At 49.9% G+C, this 19,554-nt stretch overlaps 1 protein-coding gene across 1 annotated transcript in view; it reads left to right on the top strand.

The window, feature by feature from the left end:
- Positions 1-731: 731 nt before the first annotated feature.
- Wdr1 (WD repeat domain 1) overlaps positions 732-19,554 on the top strand; it is a 32,691-nt gene continuing 13,868 nt past the window's right edge. The window contains exons 1-6 of the mRNA XM_052198093.1: positions 732-906; positions 1,224-1,345; positions 10,596-10,686; positions 15,079-15,226; positions 16,325-16,505; positions 19,273-19,350. Coding sequence (XP_052054053.1) covers positions 891-906; positions 1,224-1,345; positions 10,596-10,686; positions 15,079-15,226; positions 16,325-16,505; positions 19,273-19,350 — 636 coding nt within the window. The 5' untranslated portion in view covers positions 732-890. The remainder of the gene's footprint in view (positions 907-1,223; positions 1,346-10,595; positions 10,687-15,078; positions 15,227-16,324; positions 16,506-19,272; positions 19,351-19,554) is intronic.

Raw genomic sequence — 19,554 nt, forward strand, 5'->3', positions numbered from 1 at the left:
ATTGGCCCGCAGGGTAATTACCAAGACAAACATGGCTCCAATTTATAAAGCAGAAAGGGAATTTTTCATTTGCTACAAATTCCTAAGAGCTCTCCTTTGAAAGACCACTTTCCGGGTTTCCATTTAGAGCTTCAGAACTTTTCAAACAAGTAGCCAGAGGACTTCATGTTGCCCTAATGAAGCACCGCGAGGCTCTGAAAATTCCAGGTTTTGCTTCCTTTCCCTATCCAGGAACAGAGTTCCACCCTCACGCCCTCCCCAGAACGTATGTTAGGAAACAAGCCCTGCCATCCGTAAGAATTACATCCATTTTTCGTGGCTTCTTTGCTACGAGGAAGTTTTAAGAGTAAGTGCAGGGGGAGAGGGAGGAGATCCTAAGCATACCCAGTGAAAAGCAAACAAACAAACAAGACCCCATAGGCCCCGTGGCTTCAAGTCTTTTGCAAGCCGGGACGCCAAGCTGGCGGAAAGCTCGAGAAAGATCTGCCCCACAAGAAGGCTACCTCTGCAAAGCCTGACAACCCAAAGAAAACCCCGTGTCCCGCACCTACAACCCTCCGCGCCGCCTTTTCACGGGTCGTGCACGTCACTTCCGGGGCGGGCCTGTGAGGGGGCGGGGCGGTGTCCGCGCAGGCTCCCGGGGCTGCAGCCTCCGAGCCGAGCGCTTGACTATATATGGTCAAAGCTGGGGGCGAGCCGCGCCGGGGCCGCGCTTCCGGGTTGGGTTGTCCGCAGCGGTAGCGCGCAGGGCAGGCGCGTACGGGCCTCGGAGCCGGGCCTCGGACCGCCCCCTCCGCGCCCGGCACGCCCGGCGCCGCCTTCCGCGCCGTCCCTGGGCTCGGCCACTGCGAGGTTCCACTCGAGCGCGGCGCCGTAACAAGTGGGCGAGGATGCCGTACGAGATCAGTGAGTGCGTGGGCCTCCGCGCGCGGCCGCCGGCTTCTGGGGTCGGTGCAGGCAGGAGGGCGCGGCCGGGGTCTCGCACGGCCGCGGGGTGCGGGCTGGGAACCCCGGAGTGGGCGTTGTGGGATGGGCCGGCCGAGCTGCGCGACCCCGGGGCCTGACCGCTGCCGCCGCCACCGACCGGGAAGTCCGCCGGCCGTGCCCGCAGGCGGCAACAGGTGACCGGCTCGGGACCCCCAGCGCTGACTGCCTGCTACTCCTTGGGTCCCGCGAGGCCCGGATTGCCCCTCATGCACCGTGCCGGGTTTGTATCTCCTCAGAGAAGGTGTTCGCCAGCCTCCCCCAGGTGGAGCGGGGCGTCTCTAAGATCCTCGGTGGAGACCCCAAGGGCGATAATTTCCTGTACACCAACGGCAAGTGCGTCATCCTGAGGAACATCGACGTGAGTACTCAGTGCCCAGTGGGGCCTGCTTCCGTCCCTGCCCTGCGAGCTACCTTCAGAGTCGGGAATTCTTGCCCTTCCGCCCCCTCACCTCCCAGTCAGTTGCCCTGGGGAGAGGGGGAGCCACGCCCCTTCTGCCCAGGAGCCACACCTTGGAGGATCAGTGGACGGAACTGTTTTCATCCACCCCTACCCCCACACGCCCATAGACTGGCAAACTAAGACTTGGGTCTGTTCAGTCCTTAGAGCCAAGGGCTTTGAGTCTGCTACTGCTTGATCGTGGGGTGGTTGTTGATTGGTCCTTCCTGAGTCCAGTTTCCGCATTGAGGAAAGGGAGGTGATCCTCCACTTCCCCTGGCTGCCTTGGCTGGCTGAAAGAGCTGGTCGGCTGTCCTAATGCTGTCTGTGTCTGTGCCTGGCAGAAATGGAGCACTTGGTAAATGGCCCTTGTGCTTAATCATCCTAATACCCTGGGTCTCCTGGTGTGCCAGAGCCCAGACCTACACACTCGGTCCTCTGAACGCCAACTGTTACACGGACTTGAGTCTCAGAGAAAAAACAGGAACTGGTGAATTCCTCTAGATGGTTCTCTGAAAATGACCTGCTGTCCTAGAGCAGCTTTTTGGGAGGCCCCGTGCATATTCATGTTTTTCCTCTGGTTGTTGAAATGAGTCAATCTGCTGGGCCTCCTCTCCATTTCCAGGTTGTGACTCAAATCTTGTCTCTCCCTTCCTCAGTCCTAAGGAGTGGAATGGGGTAGAAGCGGAAACCTGGAGTTAGGGGCGTGCTTGGTGAAGAAGGGCTGCTAGAGAGGTGGAGGTTTTGAGTGACTGTTCCACCAAGGCTGTCACCTTCAGTTCCTGCATGCCAGGAACATCATTGGTCGGGTGAGGTGGCTCATGACACCCCTATCCTCCAAGAGTGTCCCTGAGCTGGCTGAGGGTAGACCCCAGTTTCTTTGTAAAAAAAAATAGGCTGCATTTTGAACTGTAGTGGCTGCTGGCTGTGTCGTTGTAAGTTTGATTAAGCTCTGTGATGGCTTCTGACCTCTAAAGGATTGCTGGGCACCTCAAGCGAGGTGGAAGTGAGGGGAGGAGCCTGCCTTGCTATTTACTCGGATTCCTAGAAAGCTTACCCAGCCTCTGTAGAACTGGGGAAGACTTCTCAAAGGCTTTGCACTTTATTGAGGTCATAAGATTTCAAGAAAGTAAAGGAAAAATGGAGATGGTCACAATAGGAGCTCTGGAATTGACAAAAGGTGTCTAAAGCATCTTCATATACCCCTAGCTGGTTTCTGTCCCCTCCATAGCCTACCCACTCCACTTTGTCGCTATTCACTTTCAGCTGGGAGAACTCGGGGTGGTCACTCGGGTGTTAGGCCCCTTATCCCTTGAATTTGCTGGCTTGGTAGCATCAGAGGAGCAGTGCACAGGGAGGCTGAAAGGGGTGGGTTCACCGCCAGCCACGTGTCCACCAGTCAGTTCTTTGCCCTCCACGCTTCACTGTTCTCTCCTGGAGATGTAGCCACTTCTCATCCTACCCAGGTTAAGTTCTGAGCATGGCAGGACAAGCAGTATGGTGTAGGGTCTGTTACTACATTCTTTTGTGTGCTGAATGCCATTAGGCACATCCGAGTTTGCTGACAGGCTACTAGTCCTCAAAGATGAATTTAATTTTTATTAGGACAGAGTGTTGCTAGAGAAAATGGCGTGTGAATTCTCAGGAACATTGAGGATGCAGGAAGGAAGGTGGTCTGGTAGGAATCCAAGTTCAGGAAGGCTAGCACCACCCATGCCTGGGACCTCATGCCCCAGACCACATTTGGAGCTCTTGTATACCCCTTCCCCCAAATTTAACCCCGTCCCCTGAGTGTTGAGGTACTAGAGTCAAGACTGCTCTGATCCTCATAGCTTCCATGTCATATTTGATTAGAGTCCTGTAGAATCTGGCAGACTTGCTCTGTTTTGCTCTTTCCTGTCTCTAAGCATCATACTGGCTGTCCTAGAGTCTGTTCTTACTGTGCATGCTGGGCAGTTCTGCCTGCCGGTCACCCCCTGGCTCACACTCGCCCCCGGGCATGCAGCATTGCCCCAGTGGTCTTCCTTTCACCTTCCCTTCTCTGTCAGCTCCAGGCTGACTCCCCTCCTCTGCTCACATCCCACCTGTGTGGTCGGCACCTAGATTCATTCTCCTGTGTCTCCCTGTCACCTCCTATACTCCTGTTTAGAAAGTACCTCACTAGAGGGCCTTTCTCCTTAACAGCATTTCTTCTTCTTAGCCTTCTCTTACTTTCTGCTGGCAGTAAATGTGAACGAAGCTATTGCTGTTGTTATTCCTAAATATTCCAGGCTGTTCTCTCTGGCCCATACCTCCAGGAAAGCAGGGCTTTCCCTGTGTCTTTCACCTCATGTCCTTACACTAGAACACCCAGCCCACAATATTCTAGTGAGCTCATTGCACCTAATTGCTTTTCCTGTTAGAGAGTTTCACTATATTGCCAAGGCTACATAAAATTCAAAATCTCCTGCTTCTGACTCACTGGTGCAAGGCTAGCATGAAAGGCACCACTGTGCTCTAAATTTTGTGGTACCCACCTTTAGAATTTATACAAGAATATTCTTGCCAGCCTCCTGCTGGGGCTGCCTGTCAGCTGTTCTGTGACTGAAAGACGGCTTTGTGAACCTGGCTTTTGGATAGCTGATAGCAAAGATGCTCTCTGTCTTTTTTTCTCCTTGTCCTGTTGCCACACTTGAAGAATAAATTCTCTGCAGGCTTAAAGCATGTGGTGATGGAGGCCATCTACAAACTGGCATTTGGGAGCTTTCAAACATTCTATATCTTGTCAGATGTGAATCCCTCTAGCAGAGCTAAGGTATATATATATCTAGGAAGTTCAGTTCTGTGAAATCAGGCCTCGGGGAATGACACACAGCAATTGGACTTATCACTGGCTCATCTCTTTGGACCAATTGGAGGAGGTTGAGCTCAAACCAGTTTTCATTTTGTACCATCTGTTATAGCCCATGCAGGAGGATCCTGTGTGGGTCCCTGCAGGTGGGGGGTGGAATAAATAGGACTTGAAGACTAACAGTAGCTCTGTCCAGGTGCGTGCCTGCTGAGTCACTGCTGCTTTTCCAGCATGGCTATCAACCAAGGTGGTACAGGTTAAAGGGCCTGTCATAGAAAATGTATTCTTTGTAGCAGAACATGGTAGTGTGTTTGACCACTTGGACAGAAATGAGCACACAGTAGCAGTTGTGTCCAGAGCCAAGAACTCTATTCCCTTCACCCCAAGAACACAGGGGTGTTCTTCAACACAGGGCAGGCACTCAGGGTCTGTGGATTCAGGTGGGATCTGTGGGTACCAGTTGTGTAAAGCTAGAGTAGCGGCTGTAACATGGATGAGGGAGAAGACAGGACTGAGAAGACTCAAGTTGGCAGCTAGACACTGTATATGTGGCTCAGGCTACCCTGCAGTAACTCAGAATTGTTATTTAGGTTTGTCACATCAAGGTTTCTCTATGTAGCCTTGGCTATTCTGGAATTCATTCTGTAAACCAGCTGGCCTCAAACTCAGAGATCCACCTCTGCCTCCTGAGTGCTAGGATTTAAGGCTTGTGCAATCACTGTCCAGCCCTGCGTAGGTGTTAAGACCACTGGAAACATTCAAAGATATGTGACAGTGACAAGGTGACAACTGCCCATGCAGTTGACACTTGTGTTTAAGTTTGAGGCTGGGAAGCCTATTAGCAAGCTGGACATAAATGCACTGCTCAAAGGCTCATCATCTAGGTAGCTGTCCACTGTTTCTGGATATTTCTAGTACACATCTACTAAGCCAGGGTGTCATTTAACTTAGCTTATGAGCTGTATGCAAAGATTTCTGTCACTGCTTCCTGGGATAGTTTGTTCACTATCAGTTTTTAAATATAGTATATTGCCAATATTTAATAAGTAGATGTTGCTGAACATTCTACAAATCACAGGACCATCCTGTAATAGAAATACCTATTCCAAAACACCGGGAACATCGGGTTCGAGAACCCTGGTGGATAACATTCTCACACACTGTAAGCTGTTCTACAAGTGTCATGGGTGCTGTGGAGCATCGTGGACAAAGTGAGTAAGGGCAGCTACTAGAGACGTGGCACACTTGGGCTTTCAGAGGGTGAGCAAGAGTTCTCCCAGAGGAAGATTTAGACGCACAGTGGATGTGGGCAAAGTTCAGACAGGAAGCCAGTGTACTGCGGAGTGACTTTGGTTTGGTGTATATCTTCTGGGAGGAGCAGGGAGGGAGATCAGTCCCTTGTGATAGAAGAGAATGGAAAAAAAGCAGCAGCAGCAGCTAGTCCTTGAAGCCAGGGAAGAGGTGAGCTCCTGAAGAGCTCCCCCTGCTCTTCTGCCTTGTGAGTGGAGAGTGTTCCCTACTGTGGAGCCTCTTGGATTATTGTCCCCAGCTTTGATACTGGACGCGATAAGGCCTTCCTTAAAAAGGCCCAGTCCCACCTCTATAACCATTTCCACCTTCAGTGTCCACCCAGTATAGACGCACAGGTCATCTCTGGGCTGTCACTCCCTGAGAAGAATCTTCATCTCATTGTACTCTGAATGAGTGGGGCAATGTTAGGATGGTGGAGGAGTCTTCAGGTATAGCCAAACTTACTCACAGAGCATCTGTAGAAAGTTGTCTGACTGTGCTGGTTCTCTCCTGACATCTTCCCTGCCCTCCCTATTGGGTAGATAGAGTCATGCTCAGGCAGGTGCTGGCCAGGTAGCAGGAGCTACAGAAGCAAGGTGGCGGTGTCTTGACACAGTCCAAGGGTCACTGATGCTTTCGGGTCACACTAGAATATTCCTAGACTTGTAAGTGACCTGGATCCGTCCAGCATTACAGCCATGCACAGCCAGGGTGAGCTCTTAACTCTTGAGCTCAGGAACCAAACTAATACTGATTCCAGCTCTGATAGGAGAATGGGGACCAAATGAAGTAATGACTGTAAATTCAAGCCCTGGCCTCACCACAGCTGGCCTGGGTCACATCTAGTCATTGAGTGTCATTGTGCCTTGGCTTATTCAGCTAAGTATTAGTTTATAGCCTGCATCTTCTTGCAGAGAGTATCAATGCAAGGGTCTGCTCAGTGCCTGTCATAGTGAATACAGGGTTCTTTCAGGATGGTGAATCAGACACAATCCTGCATAAAATCCATTTAGTATAGAGTGTTAGTGGGATGTACCAAAAGAATGCACATCCCAGTATGCGGGTGCTGAGTGCACGCATCATGAGTTCTTTCCGGTGTGACATGTCAGGGAAGGACAGGTGGACTGGTGCCCTTTGCTAAATCTTTGACTAAGAGATGGGGATTGAGGCACAATTTAATGGAAGTAGTGGTTTGTGGAGCACAGGCTGGATGAGGGGTGGAACAGGGAAAGGAGTTCAGACAATTGTGAGCTGAGAGTTATGTTATGGAGCTAGGGAACGTGTCCAGTGTGCCCAGGCATAAGTTGTGCTGTGGATGTGTGAAGGTATGTGTACTGTGTTGGAGCTGGTTATTGCAGTAACACAGGGTTGACCTGTGATTCTGGGGCCCCCTGTATGTTGTGTTTAGCACAGGCTCTCCCATAGCAGATCTGCTCAGTCCCTGCCACCTCTAGCCTGGGAGTACCTGGAACAGTTTCCCTCCAGGAACTGCACCGCCTGGCTGAATGGTGGAGGTTACCCAGCGTCCTCCTGGCTCCAGGACACCTTTTCCATTTCAGAAGCACATGGAGGCCCCTTTTGTGACACTGATAGTCATGATGTAGAGGTCTAGTTTGCATGTTCCATTGGGTCCTCTGGACTGCCATGGTTTTCTTAGACTGCCTTCATCTAATCCTAATACCTCGTCCTGGAGGTGAACGTTCTGGAAACTGCAGAGGCTACACTGAATTGCTGCTGCCCTCCCACACAAATTGTATTACTGGGGACTCAGAAGAAAAGCCTGTGGTTCCAGTACACAAGATGGGGCAGTCTAAGGTTAACACCAGGAGCAACAGGAAGAACTGGGTTGAACATGTGGTGGATAAAGATGGGTGCATTCGAAGGCTGGTTAGGAGTGCTGGGCAGCCCTGGTGGAGAGGCCCTGAGATCCTTGGAGTAAGGAAGCAGGAATCCTTGCTTTTTCCCAGGAATCCTGGGGCCTCTGACCCATTCCCCTTACAGTAAGGTAAGAAGGAAGTCTAGGGTGAGGAACACCTTGTGGGGGCTGTTCTGAATTGTGACCCCCAACCCTGACTAGGGCAATGGGCCCCACACAGAGTAGTAACCATGCCCCACGCTCCTGAAATTGGTTCTTCAGCTAGGTTGCTCACTCTAGGGAGGAAGCTGGGGACTGTCCTTACAGGGTAGGGGTGAGGGTGAGTGTGTGAGCACTGGTTGTTTTCTGTCCTGAACTGAGCCTCCTGCAGTGGGACACACAGTAGCCTGGGACAGGGAATCCTTCTATCTTCTGGCACTAGTAACTGCTCCTGCTGTGAGCCTAGGAGGGTTGGGAGGAGCTGCTGACTCAGATGCAAGTCATTATCTGTAATTTGGAGTCTTTTGACCCAGTTGTATTCAGAATACAAACGAAAGTGTGCGAGTGAGAGAGAGTGAATGATTCATCCAGCTTAGGCGGGATTTGTGCCCTTTGGGGCTTTACAAGCCCTCTGCAGGGGCCCTGACCATTTAGGGTCAAGAATGTTGGCCTTGGCCTCTGCCTCCTCTCTCCATTTTGGGATGTCCTCTCCTGCTGACTTGCTTCCTACCCTTGGAAGGTAGTGCAGCCTAGAAGGACACACAATTTTGTAGCTAGTGCTGGCGTTGACAGTCCTCAAGAGACTCTGTCAACCGTAGGTAGGGATGGGTGAATCACAGCCAACTCTAGGTGTATCAGGTGCTGAGAAGGAAGGGGCTGGTCAGAATATGAAGCTTGAGCTGGTCTGAGCAAGAGAGGGTTTGCCTCAGTGCTTCCTGAGGTGTGCTATAGTTGTAGGTGCACAGCTTGGCCTGACTAGTTCCATGACCATAGCAACACTCCCAGGATTCCAGAAAGTTCCCTGGCTCCTACCAGGCATACTATCTCTCTCCAGCAGTTCCTGATCTATTTTAATGGGGGCTACCATTCTAGAATTGGCTCCCAATGACAGAAATCAGCAGTGTCTGGTCTCTCCTGGCTCTTCATTACTGGCGGTCCAGGTGGCTAGGTGTTAGTCTTTGGTCCATTTTGTGGTTGAACACTGTTATGTTGGGGGTAGAAAGATATACCATACCTAGTTTTCCTGTTTCCTGTTGATGGCTATCTTCGTTACCCTGCCTGCTACCACCACTCACTCATCTTACCCAGCATCTCCTCTACATTCTCTATGAAACCTGCCAAGCCTCTTCATCACAGCTCTTCTGTGCTTCTCAAGTAATTACAACATCCTTAAGGGGGCACACGGAAAGCTGGGCACCACCCCTCCATACAGCATGCCTGCAAGCCCTTAATGTGCCTGAGAATCCAAAGAGGACACTAAGAGATGTCCTCATACCCCAGGTTGAGGGCCCCTTGATCAGAAAGGCATATTTATTGATACGCATCAATAAGTATCAATATACATGATAAGGTTTCCCTGGTGGCCTTCTGTGGTCATAGATTTCCTTTCCTCTAGTGAAGGACCCCCAAAATGGGATTGTTTCCTGAATGCATGGTTAGCTTTCTTTTCTTTTTCAGATGATTTTTATCATTAGCAGGTATCTGTGGCACATGTGGAGGTCAGCACAACTTTGGAGTCAGTTCTCTCTTCCACCTTCATGTGGGCTCTAGGGATTGAACTCTTGTTACTTTATCCACTGAGCTATCTCACCACCCCATACAAAGTATTACCAAGCTGTTTTCAGCTGTACCACCGTGTTCCCACCATTTCTCCAGCCTCATTAGCAGCTGGTGTTGATGGTCTCATTGGTTCTTGGAGGTAAAGTAGTTCAGATTTCATTTCCCAAAAGATGAATGCTACTGTTTATATGCTGATTCAGTATCCTCTTTGGATTCTCAGTCTTTTTTATTTTATGAGTACATGCTTGTTCTGAAACAGACTAATTTGTGAGACACATAAAGTAAATGTGTTAAGTTATAGAAGAAAGAGAAAGACTGATGGTGTCTTGTTTTGTTTGCCCTCACCTCACAACATGTATTTAGCACATTATTTGCTAAGTGCTGTGATGGCTCATGGGATGTCATCTGAAGCAGGTCACAGAAATGTTGGCTGGCTACAGGTGGGTGGTCTCTGCCTGTAGAGTGAGGGCACTGCCCGATTCCTTGACCAAGAATAAACAAACCCTAGCATCTTAGGAAGCCAAGCAGAGACTTGGGGGGGGGGGGAATCTTGGCACCACCTGTGACCATCTCCCCTTCTGTGATTTAGCCTTGAGTCTAGGAAGCTGCTTCCTTTCCCAGAGGGTAGTGGTGGGAGAAAGCCAGCAGCAGGAGTCAGGGTAGACTCATCCTTATTGCTTCAGAAAGCAAGCTTAACAGAGGAGAGACTGAGAAGCATCTATGGCTATGCTGAGGGGCTGCAGCAGGGATGTGCATACTTGTAAGAGGGTTTTAGGAATGAAAGCTCAGGTTCTACATTTATAAACTATGCATCCAAATCCTTGTTGCTGAGGAGTGGAGAGGTTTCTAGCCCCAGCTTCTGCCCCTAAGCTTTCCTCAAAGACCAGCCGTTTCTGATCTGTATTATGGGAAGTACAAGGAATCCTCCTTTTTTCCCAAGCCCAAGCTTCTGACAGAAGGTCCCCAGTCCTGTTCTCCTGAACATCAGAGCCAGGAACTATCTTGTGACAGACCCAAGGCGTACTTAAGTAGGATTGGCAGTGCTCAGGGAAGATGGCTTGGGAGCTGGACATGATAGACTGTATTGTCAGCCTACTGCTGTCCACATAGGAGAACCATACAGTTCTTTAATCAGATGTTTGTGGGATGGTCGTCAAACGTGTGTGTGTGTGTGTGTGTGTGTGTGTGTGTGTGTGTGTGTGTAGAAATGTAGTAAAAGAAGCTGGCAAAAGGTTGCCTCAGATTCTGTTACCTCAAGATGCCAAATGAGCATCAGTGGATGGCCAGCTAGGTTTTTAGGACTTTGGCCATGATAGTCTGATGTTAAACCTTGTGTATCCTTGTCCCGGCCTTGGTTGGGGAGCTAGCTGCAGGTCTATACATTCCTTCTATTCCACCTCTACTTTTTTCCCCTACAGAACCCTGCTATTGCTGACATCTACACAGAACATGCCCATCAGGTGGTAGTAGCCAAGTATGCGCCCAGCGGATTCTACATTGCTTCTGGAGGTAACTATGGGTATATTCCTGGACACGTGTGGCCCTGATGGCACCTACTTGACTTGGGGATTGAGTGGGGCCTGGTTAAGGGTATAAAGAACGACACTGACTGGCTTTAGTTAAAGTGACAGGAAAGCATAGCCTCCAGAGCACCCGTTCCTGACCTAGAATGGACACTTTGTAGTTTGCAGTGTTGCGGTGCTCTAGCTTGTTCTGTGAGGCCCTGCTAACTCCGCCTGGGCCTGTGCTGGTTATTTTGTGTCAATCTACTGGCTGCTCCTTTCCAGCCAGTGTTGGCATTGTTTGTGAGAGCTGGCCTTTATGCCCTCTAGCCTCGGCCTCTGTGTGGCTCAGTAGGGGACAGGCAGTTATTTGCATTTGTGGTGGTTTACACGCTTAGCTCTTAGAAGTAGACTTTTACCATTTACAGGTGAGAAGCAGAAGCAGAGAAGATAGTGTGACTTACGCATCTTGCACCTCATTCATTCATTTATTCACTCATTCATTCAGTTTTCTTTCAGATATCCAATAAACAATTAATAGCCTGCCTGCTTATCTTTGTTTCTAGTACAGGGAGGGGACTGTGAATGAGCAGTGGCTGGTACTGAGAGCCCAGACACTTAGCCAGGACAGGGATGACCAGGATTTTTAAAGCTGTGGCCACCTTTATCTATCTGCACTGCCCTCACACCCTCAGGCAGTGTGTCTAGGATATAGCGTGCCATAGGTCTGCAAGGGCCCCCAGCCTGCCCCTTACTGGTTATACATCCAGCCTGGTAATTTACATCCTTGTACCTTTAGTTCTTTCTGTGAAATGGGGCTATGGTTAACTCCCTGCTGAGCTGAGGATCCAAAGGTGATATATGTTTGATACTTAGTAGCACAAGGTCTGCTGGGGTGATCTTGGCAGCTTATCAGTGAAGCAAGGTACACTTAAGAAAGGGCCCTGCTGAGGCAGGATAGCAGCTATACTACTAGTGTTATAGTGAAGGGCTGGGCTAGGCTGGGCTGGGCTGGGCTGGGCTGGGCTGGGCTGGGCTGGGCTGGACTGGAGTCCAACACACCCTAGGCACATACCAGGTTTGTGTTTAGATACTTCCACTCTGCAAACTAAGTCAGATCCTGTGATTTGTTATAATCTTGTAGTTTTGTTTTGTTTTGTCTCTGGCCCTGCTTGCCAACAAAATGTCTCTTCATTTAAGCTCCAGGATTTGGCTGGAATGCCCTTTAAAATTATGTTTAACACCAAATTGAGTGCTCTGAAAAATGTGCTAAGGGAGGGTAGCTGGTGAGGGCAGCTAATCACTCAGCTTGGCATAGCTCCTGCTTTGCCATCCCCATCTGAGAGCCTGTGGGCCTAGATCTGACCTCACTGTCCACATGGGGCTATTGGACAAGACAGAAATCCAGTGGCCTTCTGATTGAATACAGATTCTATGGATTCAACAAAGGACAGTCCATGAAAGGGGACATTAGTATGGTTTTGATGTTCTCTTAACAACACCCAGTTTGCTGGCAGATTGCAAGAAGCTTGCAGGGGGATCACATTTCCACATTTTCAGTGTTCTTTGAGGAGAACAGAGTAATTGTTAAGGGTAACAGTGGGACATTTGCTTTGCACATTGCAGGCCCTGAGCTAAAAATAGTGTTTTGTGTTTGAAGTCAGGGAGGGGACGGGGAAGCTTAGGAAAAGCTGTGCTGGCATGGTGGGTCAGCTGCTAACGGGTGTTCCCAGAATGGTTGGATCCTAGTACCCTGAAGCCTGCATCTCCCTCCTAGCCAGGGCCCCCATTTCTTTGAAATCTGTAGATGGTGTCAGTCCAGCTGCCCAGCAACTGCTGGAGGATAGAACCTTCTGGAAGGATACTACCAACATGAGGGATCTGTCCCTGGAGCCCAAGCTTCTGGAAGGCCCTCTGATCGCAGGAGACATTTCGGGGCCGGTCTCACTTTCCTTCAGTCTGGACAGTGTTTTCTAAACAGCCCTCAGGATGTAGGAGAGACCCCAAGTCAGGGTGCCTGATTTGACCTAATGCCCAGGATGGGCTTCCTAGCGGGAGCCTTGAGGTAAAGACTGGAAGGTGCACCACAGGGTGGAGAGTTCTCTGGGCTGCGTCTCCTTGGGCATGAATAAAAGCCACTCCGCCCAAGCTGTCCTCCTCCCTCTTCAAGCCCCATGGCTTTGACTAGGACTGTGCCTCCTCCACACATGTGTCAGGTCGAGGGATGATGCAGACTTGGAAGAATGGCTGCTCCGTCGCTCTGTTCTCAGTCCAAGTGTGAACATGAGTTTGCCTAGAAGCCCATCCCTAATGTCACACTGCACTCGCTGGGCGCGGTACAAACCAACAGATCATTGAAAATGGTTCTCAATCATTTGGTCTCTTTGGATAACTACTGTCTTGAGCACCTAAAGTGGAATGTGGCCCCCAACTTGTGTTTTACTATTGGGGGTTTACCCTGATAAGTTAAGGTCTTGGTATTAATCTCCAGACTCCTCCTATCTGTTTTCTGTTTCAACTGCTTCTGAAAAGTGAAGTGAGAGGCTGCTGGTCTGGTGGCAGAGGTTGTATATAAATGGCTGGATACTAGTTGAGGGATGGAGGGGAGAACTACATTAGGAATAGCAGCCGGTCCATCAACCCAGGGCTGGAAAGCTGGGTCCGGCACTGCCTCAAAGGGAGAGACACCTTTCATCCTGTCCTTTTGCCCAGGGGACAGTGTGGGCTCTGTTAGGGAGGAACCTTATCATGTGTGCTTGAGTTAGCGTGTATGTATATGTATTTGTCATTTTTATTAATGAGTGCATGTACATACATGTGTGTATGTATGTACAGAGTGCCTGTGTGTGTGTGTGTGTGTGTGTGTGTACACATATATATATATATGTAGGTTGCTTTTGAGGCAGGGAATGTGTGTGTGTACAATGCCTTTTCTATATATACACAGCTCCTCATTCTGCTGGTTTCATACTTTCCTTTCTGGCCGGTTGGTTCAGTGACTAACCAGGTTTTCATTTCTTTCTGGAACATGTCTCAATACTGCTGTCTTCTTGGACATCCACAGATGACCAGGGGGAGGGGCTTTCTGGCATGCCACCGCCTTACTTGTAACCTGCTCCTGGAGATTGATATTCCCTCTTACATGTTCCCCAACTGGACATGATACAGCCACAGCATTTCAAGTCTGGAGAATCTCCTGGTTCTAGACCAGCGGTTCTCAACCTAGGGGTCAAACCTTTCACAGGGGTCACCTAAGACCATTAGAAAACACAGATATTTATATTTCCATTCACAACAGTAGCAAAATTATGAAGTAGCAACAAAATAATTTTATGGTTGGGGATCACCACAACATGAGGAACTATATTTAAATAATTCCAGCATTAGGAAGGTTGAGAACCACTGCTCTAGGCATTGGCCCTGTTAGTGGGGGGGGGGGGGTGTCTCTTAATGTGCACTTAAAACAAGGACTGACTACATCCCAAGGACTAGCCTGAGACTTTATACATGTGACTTGTTCTGACCTCATAGCAACCCCATGAGATGGCCCTGTAGATGATGCTTTTACAAAGGGGCCATCAATGAGGTCCTGATGAGGTCCAGGAAGCCCTAACCCCTCAGAGGCAGGTTTGGTACCAGACCTGGCTCTAGCTGCTGTCCTTGTTGCTCTTACCTCTGCTCACCTCAAAAATCGATGCTGTTCAGCTGCTGCTCAGAGCTCACTAAAGTGGCCTGGCAGCCTCAGGAAAAGCTACACCCTGTCTGCCTTCTTGGAGGCCATGTGAGCTTTGTAAGCCTGAAAAGTTAAGTAAAGCACTCCCACTTCCATGACACAGGCACCGTGCTAATTTGGGAAGAGGTGGGTGGGCCCTAAGTATTTCTTACATCTGCTGGCAGCATTCCAGAGGGAACAACTCGCACCACAGTCTGTGTTCTGTCTTTGTACCGCCTACCTCATCCATCTCACAGAAACATCTTACTCAGCCTGAGCTCTTACACATGGGGAGGAGGGGCAAGATGTTCAGCTGACTGAGACTGCAGATCTACCTTTAGGAGCAGGGCTTATGGAGTGCGAGTGGCCTCAGGTCATCGCAGCGTCAAGTGGTTTGCTCAGCTGCACCTGTACTTGACCAGAGAGGCAGGTTCTTGTAACATTGTCACACTTCAGAAATGGAAGGTTCAGGCCGAGAGTTAGGGATCTTGGTGTGCTGGGGACTGGCCGTGCTTGAGCTTTGCCTGCTTTCTGTCCCAGGTTTGCTGGCCAGCTGGAATACAGGGTACTGTGACAGCTATGTGGAGACATGTTAAGTCTTGATGTAACAGGGGCTGAATGTTGAACCTGAGTGCTGTTTCCCTGACTGGTGGTGATGTGCCTTTCCACCCCTGTCCTGTTCTGCAGATATCTCTGGGAAGCTAAGGATCTGGGATACCACGCAGAAGGAGCACATTCTAAAGTATGAGTACCAGCCTTTCGCTGGGAAGATCAAGGACATTGCCTGGACCGAAGACAGTAAGAGGATCGCCGTGGTCGGGGAAGGAAGGGAGAAGTGAGTCGTTCATCTCAGCCCCGCCCTGCTCCTACCCCCATACTCACACTCTGGCTTTTGTGGAAGGAGGCTGCAGGAAGGTCTGTGTCTACCTGGACAAGTGTGGCTCCACCCTGAGCATGCAGCCCTGAGTGAGCATGCCAGCCTTCTTTCCCAGGAGTGCGCCTGGTTGGAGCCACTGGCCCCTTCAGTTGTCATGTGTAAAGTATATGACAGTGCTTCACATCACAGTAGGCTTGTCACCAAGGCAGAGTATCACTTCTTTCCACACTCTGGTGTCCTAAGCCCTTTACCTCCTAGAACTCCAGATTCTAGTTGTTGTAACTGTATCCTAGGCAGCAAGAAAGTACCAGGTGGTAGATGTACTTTATTGGGGAACTCTCTAAGCAGTTCCACTTAACCAATCAAAGCTGCAGGAAGGGCTGGGCATGAGGGTTTTTGTTGTTGTTGTCATTGTTGTTTCTTCATCTCCTCCTCATCCTCCTCTTCCTCCTCCTCCTTCTTCTTTTTCTTCTCTTTTCTTCTTCTTGTATATTGTTTTCCTACATGGACTCATATCCTCAGTTTCTTTGTCATTCACTTCTGTACAAAGAGGTAAAAAGATCCTGTTGCAGAGATGGCTACCCCAGTGGAACTTGTGACCAATAGGGTGAGAACTATAGCCCAGGTTTTCTTATTAGCAGCAAGTAGTAGCTACAGTAGTATGTTGTCATGGGTTTCACCACAGAGTGGGCCCACTCCTTTCCACTAGGAGATAGCAATTTGCCTATTGCCTGGCCTTCCCAAAGAAAGTTAGGAAGGGATGAGGCCAGAAAGATGTTCTCAGTGCTACTTCCTATAACACCATCCATGTGGGAGGTGCTGACACTGGGCCCTGCAGATGTAGACATCTGGACCCTTCCCATATCTCTTCTGAGATACCTTTGGATATAGAGCTTAAAAGGCCCAAGTGAGTCCTTAGGACTTACATTCCTAGCGCATCCTGAGGTAGGTGTACAACATCCTCCACTAGCCTGTGCTTTAGCAACTCTGCTGTTGGCCTTCTGGGGTTGATTTTTTTTTCCCCTTATTCCTCTCTCCTTGACCCTGATTGGAAAGGTTTGGAGCTGTCTTCTTATGGGACACTGGCTCTTCTGTGGGTGAGATCACAGGACACAACAAAGTCATCAACAGTGTGGACATCAAACAGAGCAGGCCCTACCGACTAGCAACAGGGAGTGATGATAACTGTGCTGCATTCTTCGAGGGCCCCCCATTCAAGTTCAAGTTTACAATTGGTGTAAGTGAGCTCTGTGGTTTCTGTGTGGGACTGTGGGGCCTGGGAGAAGTGATTAGATACGGGTGCAGGAATGTAGCAGTGGGCTCCAGCTAAAGGGTATGTCCCAGGATAGTGTGGGTATACAAAGTTCGGGGGAGAGGAAAAGCCAGTTTTATTTGGCTGTGTTGAGCTAAGCCACCAAATTAGCAAAAGCTCTGCCTCCAGGATATCTGGGTTGGTTCATAGGGTACCTCCCTGCAGAGGCTGTGGGAGCAAAGGCGCCTCAGAGTGGAGTCCTATTGAAGGAACCAAGTGCTCAGCCTGTTCTTCAAGGAGCATTGCTTGGGTCCCCTGCTCTGCAGTTGTCCCTGGCTTGGCCTCCTCCACCTCCTGTTCCACCACGGGCTGCTGATCTATGGTCTTGTGTGGGGCAGCTGGGAGTGCTCATGACTTGTGCTCTAGTGCTCAGGCTGTATTCTTTAGTGAGAGCAAGTATTTGGGCTGGGGGCTCTGTGTCTTGGGCAGCCGTGCAGCTCTCTGCTTGCCGTGGCGTTCCAAGTGACTTTTCCACAGACCATTAATAAAGCAGCCAGGACTAGTTCTGGTAATAGGAGATGGAGTGACTGTTTAATCAGAAAGGACATGTCTTCTGTCCTTGGAGGTGGTTGAGTTTGGGGCTTCTCCAAGGTCTTCAGACTAATCCTTCAGGAATGTCAGTGGTTCCAGTGTCCATGCCTCATTGGGGATTAAATGAGATATCCTTAAAGTGACTTGCTGAGGGGGCTGTTAATTTTAGTATTTTAGTAAGAAGTCATAAATAGCAAGCATAGCATCCCTGGCAGGGCAAAGGCAGGACGCGTGTAGTAGGCAGTTTCCATAAATGGTCTTGGCTTCGGGGCACAGATGACTACCTAGGGATTTCCTCTTTGTAGTGATTCATCCCTGGGAAGCTAAGTGAGGCCTGTGTGTCCAGCATGTTTGCTGATCCAAGCTCTTCTTAACCTCCTGTAGCTCTCATCCTGGTCTGCTGCAGCTATCATTGGTGGGTAGTGGCTGTTGTGCGAGCTTAGTTGAGACATGTGGCTCAGGGTCGGTTTTCTTAAGTCGGAGTGGATGTCCCTTGGGCTCTGGTTGAGGACTGTCCAGGCAGCCCATCTCTGGGTTCTGATCTTGGGGGAGGGAAGACAATGAGGTTTCTGTAGTAACCAGAGGCTGTCCTGCCATTTTTTAATGGTGCTGTCTGCCTTCCCCGGGCCTGCCACGCACACTGTTTGGACTCTTGGCCTTGGTCTGAACTGTTTATGGACAGGATTCTCTTTCCTGTAGCAGGACTGATCCTTTCTCCTGCTCAGGTGCTGTAGACTTGGGCAGAAAGAACAGCTGAAGAGCATTCAGTGGAGCTATGGGGTCAGAATCTGTGGCTGGAAAGAAGCCCGTGCCTGCACTCCCACAACTTTCTATATGGGCTCACTGGGAGCCCAGTTAGCACATCTCTTTTTTTCTTTCCTGTTATACAGACTCCTGTCACACAGTCCCAGCTGTCCCTGTCCCTGTGAGGTGGCAGAACCTCTGGATTCAATGAGGCTTCCCAAGCCTCTCCCTCTACACTGCAGGGCTCCCTATGGGAAATGCTATTCTTAACTCTCATTTTCTTTGGCTAATGGGCTGCTGTTGGCTATTCCCTGCCACACAGGGTCTATTTCAGGAGCAGACATGTCTCTTGCCCATGTTCACTTTGGGGCCTGGCTGAGTTTCAGGAAGGAATGATGAGCTAAGGCTCTAAATGCATGTAAGCTCTGTCACTCCATTTATTCTCTGCCGGCCAGCCTTTGCTTGCCTCTTAGACCTTTGTGGTCTCTAGGGCACAGGCCCTTAAAGGTGGGGACTTTGGAGCTTGGTCACAGGCCTTATTTGAGGACCTGGACCTGGGAGTTGCCTCCAGTGTTGCCTCCCAGGATTATCCTACATCTGGCCATGCAAGTACTAGATGTTTCTGTGTCTGACCCCAGAGAGCCAGTGACAGAGCGTTTGTTAGGGACTAGAGTTGGGAACCTATTGCCTGCTTTGCTCTAATGTTCCTTTCATGGCGTGTTCCTTTCACACAGTGATGAGTTAGCACCCCTGGTCCACCCTCTGGTTTCCAGTCTTCTGCTCTCTTGGAATGAATTCTAGAGTGCTCTGACACCGTCTAAATAGAGGAGGGATCCAGAAGTGAGCTGACACATGCGGCTCCTCGGCTTGCTTTCTATGGAACAGGCAGAGTAGGGAGACTCCATAGCTAGAGCAGAACACTGCCTCCCAAGGCTGAGGACTGCCCTGGTCCACCTTAGGCCTCGCTCTCAAACTCCCAGTTCTGATTAAAAGCCACAGCCACTGCTTGGTTTCTTTTAAAGGCATTTGTTCTTCAGAAACATCTCCAGACCTAAATAGGCCTAACGGGAGGTACCGTATATTGCTGTCTCAGAGCCCAACAATCTAGGAAATAACAGTCTGGGGCCCAGAGGGAAGAGGATGCATCAGGAGGCCCTTGATAAGGGAGGCAGGCCTGGCTGAAGAGTGGCCTTCCCCACAGAGCAGGGAGCAGGGAGCAGGGAGCAGGGAGGAGCAGAATGCTGAGCTACCGCCGTGATGGGCTTGCCTGGGAGTCTCTCTAAGCTCTAAGTGTTCTGCGGACGATGACTTACCAGTGTTACTTTTAACATTAGTGGGGGTGGGGGAGGGAGGGCATGTGTTAGGTAGAGAGCTTGTGTGAGCTTTGTCAAGTTTGTGACAGCCCTCTCTCCCACAGGACCATAGCCGCTTTGTCAACTGTGTGCGGTTCTCTCCTGATGGGAACAGATTTGCCACAGCTAGCGCTGATGGCCAGGTAAGAGCTGGAGCAGAGAAGGGGGTGTACATAGGCAGGTGTATGGCAGTGCCCCTGTTCCCCACTTCCAGGGAGTTACCAAAACCCAGCAGACAAAAGTCTCTTATTGCATTTCAAAGAATGTTCAAGGTTCTAGCTGAACCTTGGGCAAGGGAAATGGTGGGCTAATAGCACGACACCAGCTTCTACATAACTTATTTGTTT

The sequence above is a fragment of the Apodemus sylvaticus genome, chromosome 11 (genome assembly GCF_947179515.1).
Source record: "Apodemus sylvaticus chromosome 11, mApoSyl1.1, whole genome shotgun sequence".
Lineage (NCBI taxonomy): Eukaryota > Metazoa > Chordata > Mammalia > Rodentia > Muridae > Apodemus > Apodemus sylvaticus.